Source organism: Nannobrachium achirus (genome assembly GCF_963921795.1).
Source record: "Nannobrachium achirus genome assembly, chromosome: 2".
Lineage (NCBI taxonomy): Eukaryota > Metazoa > Chordata > Actinopteri > Myctophiformes > Myctophidae > Nannobrachium > Nannobrachium achirus.
The window spans coordinates 7,178,072-7,184,301 of NC_137811.1; the positions used below are offsets into that span (position 1 = coordinate 7,178,072).

Sequence of the window (6,230 nt, forward strand, 5' to 3'; positions counted from 1 at the left end):
TCAGACGTACCATTCACTGAAGTTGGCTCCGTGAAAACTCCTGAGCACCACAGAATCTGGTGACATTTCGCCATGCGTGTCCGAACCCGGGGACACCGTGGGAGTGGAAGAATCGTAGCCACTGCTGGCCGCCGGAGAAGCATCGGAGATTGACCTTGAGGACGTGGAGTCGTGAACCTATGTGAAAGAAGTCAGATCAGTTTATTTGCACACAATCAGAGTTAAATGAACACTGAGGTTCAGCAGTGGAGCCCTGTTCAATACATCAGTCCTGTTAAGTCTAAGTTGTATCATGGAACAAGCTGTTAGAAATGACGAAACTTGTGCGTAAAATAGCAAAAAAAAAAAAGGTTGTTTACCTTCATGTGTTTTCGCAGGGAGCTGGGATGGCTGTAGGAATTGTCACACATCTTGCACACATAGGGCTTTTCAGACGAATGAACGTGCATGTGTTTCTTGCGGTCACTGCTGTTGGCGAAGCGTCTCTCACAGTTGAAGTATTCACACACAAACGGTTTTTCCCCTGAGACAGAAACACAGAAAATTAGAATCATGCGGCAAACTCAACATTTATATGAATAATCAAATAACCATCCAAAATACATTGCATTAAACAATGAGGCTGCATCAGAACTGTGCTCACCTGTATGCGTTCGCTTGTGTATCTTGAGGTTCTCTGAGCGGGCGAACACTTTGCAGCAGCCAGGGAACGGGCATGCGAACGGCTTCTCTCCGGTGTGCGTGCGGATGTGGTTGACCAGCTTGTATTTGGCCTTGAAGGGCATGGTTTCACGCGGGCATTCCTCCCAGCTGCACACATGTCTGCTCTGCTCCGGACCCCCCACGTGCTCCACCGAGACGTGCGTGACCAGCTCGTGCATTGTGCCGTAGGTCTGGCCGCAGATCCGCCGGTCGCTCTGCTCCGGGTCGATCCACTTGCAGACCATCTCCTGTTTGATGCACTGTTGCCGCGTGTAGCGGAAGAAGGTCTCGGGGTGGTGGTGGGCCATGCCCGTCCCCATGTTGGTCACGCCGTACTGGCAATAAGGGTCGCCTCTCGCTCCATGGTGGAACTGTTCTCCCACTCCGGCGAGCCTGCCTCCAAGCGCCTGCTCGTGGTGACCAGGATACATGAGGTGCCCGTGGCCCTGGGTGTCTGTGCCAGCGTGGTGGTGCTGCTGCAGAGAGCCCGCCATGGTCCTGAGGAGGTGGTGCTGGTGGACCTGGTGGTCACCGGCCGGTCCCGCTGCATGGGACTCCCCCACAAAGCCACAGTGGTTCCTCATCAGGAAATCCCGAGCGGAGCTCGCGTATGAGTCCGCGCAAGATGTGCCCTGGGCCGCGAACGCTGCTTCGCTGTGGCCCTGGGGGGAGATCATGTGGTGATCGGGGCTGAGTTTGAAGGCAGGTGTGGCACCCATGTGAAGCGGCATGTTAAAATCCATGAAGACGCTGGACTCTCGGTCCATCTGGTGTTGCATTGTCTCGTGAATAGTAGGCCTACTTCAAATTCAGAGGTTAGTTTAAGCTGTACAGTAAACCACGCCTCACGCAGCACAAAGCTGTCGCAATATAAAAACTCCAATAAAAAAGTTAAAAGCAGGTCCAAATCAAGATGTTACTCAAGTTGTACTAGGTCAAATCAAGACAAAACACAGTGTGCCTCAGAGAATACTCTTCAGTTCAGTTGTGTGTATGTCTGTCTATGCTCGAGTAATTAACTAACTTCTTGGACCTCTGTCCTCTCCTTTTACAACAAACGGGTGTCCCACAGATGTGTCTGATTGGTCATTCCCACAAATGCCCTGTGTCTGTGTGAGCCAATAAGGTATGTGTACTATGTTATTAGCATAGAACTCCGCCCAGTGTGACTTTGGAGGACAGGGAAAGTAGCCTCATGGCCTGAAAAAGTCCCCTGGGCAAGAACTATTTTACATTTCAGCGGCAAAGGAAAATTATCAGGAATTCTTTAGTCTACTGAAAACCATTTAAGTTGTGTAACTGTTAAGGCATTAATGTATAGGCTAGCTACTACAAACAATAACAATAGGCTTAATATAGCCTATGAAAGGAACAATTTCTAGGCTATTTTAAAGAAAAGGTCAGCAAATAAATGCAAGGTTTTACAAAGTTGGGAATGTGTGTGAGTGTTGTGAGACACTATAGGCTACTTAGTTGCAAGTTATTAATCAAAGTTGCAATGTTTTGTAGGCATTATACGTAGCCTATAAACAGGGGTCCCTCATGAAACATATATATATTGTATAGGCTATCTGGTAGGGTCATACTTAGGCTATTTTCTAAACTTTCCCTTCATAAGATTCTTTGCGACTTTTTATCTGTCATTCAGGACATATTAAGGATACAACATCAACTGAGTTTGGTTTTGTTGCAATTTGTTGCACCCATTTTTGCATAAAATTCCTGGACTAACAAGCAAAACGTAAGGTGTTAACAATGCATTGTGTCCAATATCTCTACTTATTAACATGCACGCCCATGTTGAAATGCACAACATGCATCGGGGGATGTTCAGCTCATGGCAGTTGCTGGTTTTGGAAGAATCTCAGACAGGCAATGGAATGAGAGAAACATTCCATTCCATCCATATGATAATAACCCACTTTTAGTATGCTAAACCTGACCATCAGACAGTGAGTGTGCATGTTAACATGGGTGAGCGTGTTAATAGGTACACATTGGACACAATGCATTGTTAACACCTTTTGTTTTGTTTGTTGGGAAAGCTTCAGATTGGGCTGAAGGCGGTTCTTCTACAGATGAACATGCATATGTTGTGCATGTCAACATGGGTGTGCATGTTAATAGGTAGAGATATCGGACACAATGCATTGTTAACACCTTTCGATGTGCTTGTTAGTCCAGGATATTTTTGCAAAAAATGGGTGCAACAAAACCAATTTGGGTTGGTGTATAATCAACATTTTGTATTCAATAGTTGGATAAGAAGCATGCAATTTCACTGCCTTCCAAATATTTATGGCCAGAGAATGGAACATCACTGGGTGTTGGTCTTACCTTTTACCTTTTATAAATGAGTTAATACAAGCTTTGCAGATGTTCTTGGTCATTTGTAGCACATGTAACAATTGACCAGAAACAATGTTAATATGGTAAGCACAAACAAATGGGACATTATAGAAGTGCATATTGGTTTATCTTGTACATGCACAATTCTATAATGACCGATCTCATACATACACAAATACATCGTATAAACATATTGTTTATTATATTGAGGTACATTGGTATTGCCAGATTAAGTGATTCCTAGTGCTTTAGTATCAATGATTTAGGTGTTTTTATTGTTCACCTGATAGCTTCTCCCCAGCATGAATTCTGACAAAAGAATGTGCAACTATTTAGCAACCAACTAAAGCACCTCATGTTCTCGTGTGTTTTTAGCACAGCCATTTGACCAAAGACTTTATCACAACAAACTGTACAAATAAAGGGCATTCCCATGTGAGTCCTTGTATGAGTGTTAAGAGTAGCCCTGTGAACACAGCCTTTACCACAAACTGTGCAAGTAAAGGGTTTTCCCCCAGTATGAGTCCTCATGAGTATTTAGGTGACCCAATTGAACAAAGCCTTTGGCACAGACTAAACAAACAAATGGCGTTTCCCCTGTACAAATCATCATGTGTCTTTTCAGACCAGCCATCCTACTGAAGTCTTTACCACCAAATTTGTACAAACTAAACCGTTCCCTGTGTGATAACTCATGGTGTGTGTTTGTTTTGATGATTTCAGGTCTTGGGATAACTTGGCCTATTTCTCTTTTCAAACTAAATATATTTGGTGTGATAAAACAAACCCAATCAATAGAACATTCCAGCAAATGCAAGAGAAGCAAACGAGAACAGATGAATTCAGTGAATTCCTTTTATTTACACTGTGAATCATAATACAGTTACAAAATAACATCATATGAATCACAATAAAACAATTATAACAATGCTGTCACAACATGCATAGCCAGAATTTTTATTATATACAATAATACTGACAATAGAACTTTATATATATATATTTTTTACATGGCTTATTGGAAATAATTGCTATAAACACCGCGTGAAGCGTCCGTTTGGCTGAAGAAGCCTGCCTCTCCAGTGTAAAAAAAACTAAATAAGGCTTTTATTCTGCATTTGTCGCAGCAGTCCCAACTCCTAATTGTCTCTGGGTTCCGAGAATCACTTGCTCTGTCCTTCCCATCGCTGGTGTCATTTCAGACGTACCATTCACTGAAGTTGGCTCCGTGAAAACTCCTGAGCACCACAGAATCTGGTGACATTTCGCCATGCGTGTCCGAACCCGGGGACACCGTGGGAGTGGAAGAATCGTAGCCACTGCTGGCCGCCGGAGAAGCATCGGAGATTGACCTTGAGGACGTGGAGTCGTGAACCTATGTGAAAGAAGTCAGATCAGTTTATTTGCACACAATCAGAGTTAAATGAACACTGAGGTTCAGCAGTGGAGCCCTGTTCAATACATCAGTCCTGTTAAGTCTAAGTTGTATCATGGAACAAGCTGTTAGAAATGACGAAACTTGTGCGTAAAATAGCAAAAAAAAAAAAGGTTGTTTACCTTCATGTGTTTTCGCAGGGAGCTGGGATGGCTGTAGGAATTGTCACACATCTTGCACACATAGGGCTTTTCAGACGAATGAACGTGCATGTGTTTCTTGCGGTCACTGCTGTTGGCGAAGCGTCTCTCACAGTTGAAGTATTCACACACAAACGGTTTTTCCCCTGAGACAGAAACACAGAAAATTAGAATCATGCGGCAAACTCAACATTTATATGAATAATCAAATAACCATCCAAAATACATTGCATTAAACAATGAGGCTGCATCAGAACTGTGCTCACCTGTATGCGTTCGCTTGTGTATCTTGAGGTTCTCTGAGCGGGCGAACACTTTGCAGCAGCCAGGGAACGGGCATGCGAACGGCTTCTCTCCGGTGTGCGTGCGGATGTGGTTGACCAGCTTGTATTTGGCCTTGAAGGGCATGGTTTCACGCGGGCATTCCTCCCAGCTGCACACATGTCTGCTCTGCTCCGGACCCCCCACGTGCTCCACCGAGACGTGCGCGACCAGCTCGTGCATGGTGCCGTAGGTCTGGCCGCAGATCCGCCGGTCGCTCTGCTCCGGGTCGATCCACTTGCAGACCATCTCCTGTTTGATGCACTGTTGCCGCGTGTAGCGGAAGAAGGTCTCGGGGTGGTGGTGGGCCATGCCCGTCCCCATGTTGGTCACGCCGTACTGGCAATAAGGGTCGCCTCTCGCTCCATGGTGGAACTGTTCTCCCACTCCGGCGAGCCTGCCTCCAAGCGCCTGCTCGTGGTGACCAGGATACATGAGGTGCCCGTGGCCCTGTGTGTCTGTGCCAGCGTGGTGGTGCTGCTGCAGAGAGCCCGCCATGGTCCTGAGGAGGTGGTGCTGGTGGACCTGGTGGTCACCGGCCGGTCCCGCTGCATGGGACTCCCCCACAAAGCCACAGTGGTTCCTCATCAGGAAATCCCGAGCGGAGCTCGCGTATGAGTCCGCGCAAGATGTGCCCTGGGCCGCGAACGCTGCTTCGCTGTGGCCCTGGGGGGAGATCATGTGGTGATCGGGGCTGAGTTTGAAGGCAGGTGTGGCACCCATGTGAAGCGGCATGTTAAAATCCATGAAGACGCTGGACTCTCGGTCCATCTGGTGTTGCATTGTCTCGTGAATAGTAGGCCTACTTCAAATTCAGAGGTTAGTTTAAGCTGTACAGTAAACCACGCCTCACGCAGCACAAAGCTGTCGCAATATAAAAACTCCAATAAAAAAGTTAAAAGCAGGTCCAAATCAAGATGTTACTCAAGTTGTACTAGGTCAAATCAAGACAAAACACAGTGTGCCTCAGAGAATACTCTTCAGTTCAGTTGTGTGTATGTCTGTCTATGCTCGAGTAATTAACTAACTTCTTGGACCTCTGTCCTCTCCTTTTACAACAAACGGGTGTCCCACAGATGTGTCTGATTGGTCATTCCCACAAATGCCCTGTGTCTGTGTGAGCCAATAAGGTATGTGTACTATGTTATTAGCATAGAACTCCGCCCAGTGTGACTTTGGAGGACAGGGAAAGTAGCCTCATGGCCTGAAAAAGTCCCCTGGGCAAGAACTATTTTACATTTCAGCGGCAAAGGAAAATTATCAGGAATTCTTTAGTCTACTGA

At 46.0% G+C, this 6,230-nt stretch overlaps 2 protein-coding genes across 2 annotated transcripts; both read right to left on the reverse strand.

Annotated features, from left to right (window-relative positions):
• LOC308296002 (zinc finger protein ZIC 1-like) lies at positions 1-1,481 on the reverse strand (the record flags this gene model as incomplete). Its single annotated transcript, XM_080739109.1, has 3 exons — positions 1-177; positions 360-523; positions 644-1,481. The coding sequence occupies 3 exons, from the start codon at positions 1,479-1,481 to the stop codon at positions 1-3; spliced, it is 1,179 nt and encodes a 392-aa protein (XP_080595235.1).
• Positions 1,482-4,249: 2,768 nt separating this feature from the next.
• Positions 4,250-5,730, reverse strand: LOC308296011 (zinc finger protein ZIC 1-like; the record flags this gene model as incomplete). Its single annotated transcript, XM_080739120.1, has 3 exons — positions 4,250-4,426; positions 4,609-4,772; positions 4,893-5,730. The coding sequence occupies 3 exons, from the start codon at positions 5,728-5,730 to the stop codon at positions 4,250-4,252; spliced, it is 1,179 nt and encodes a 392-aa protein (XP_080595246.1).
• Positions 5,731-6,230: the final 500 nt, after the last annotated feature.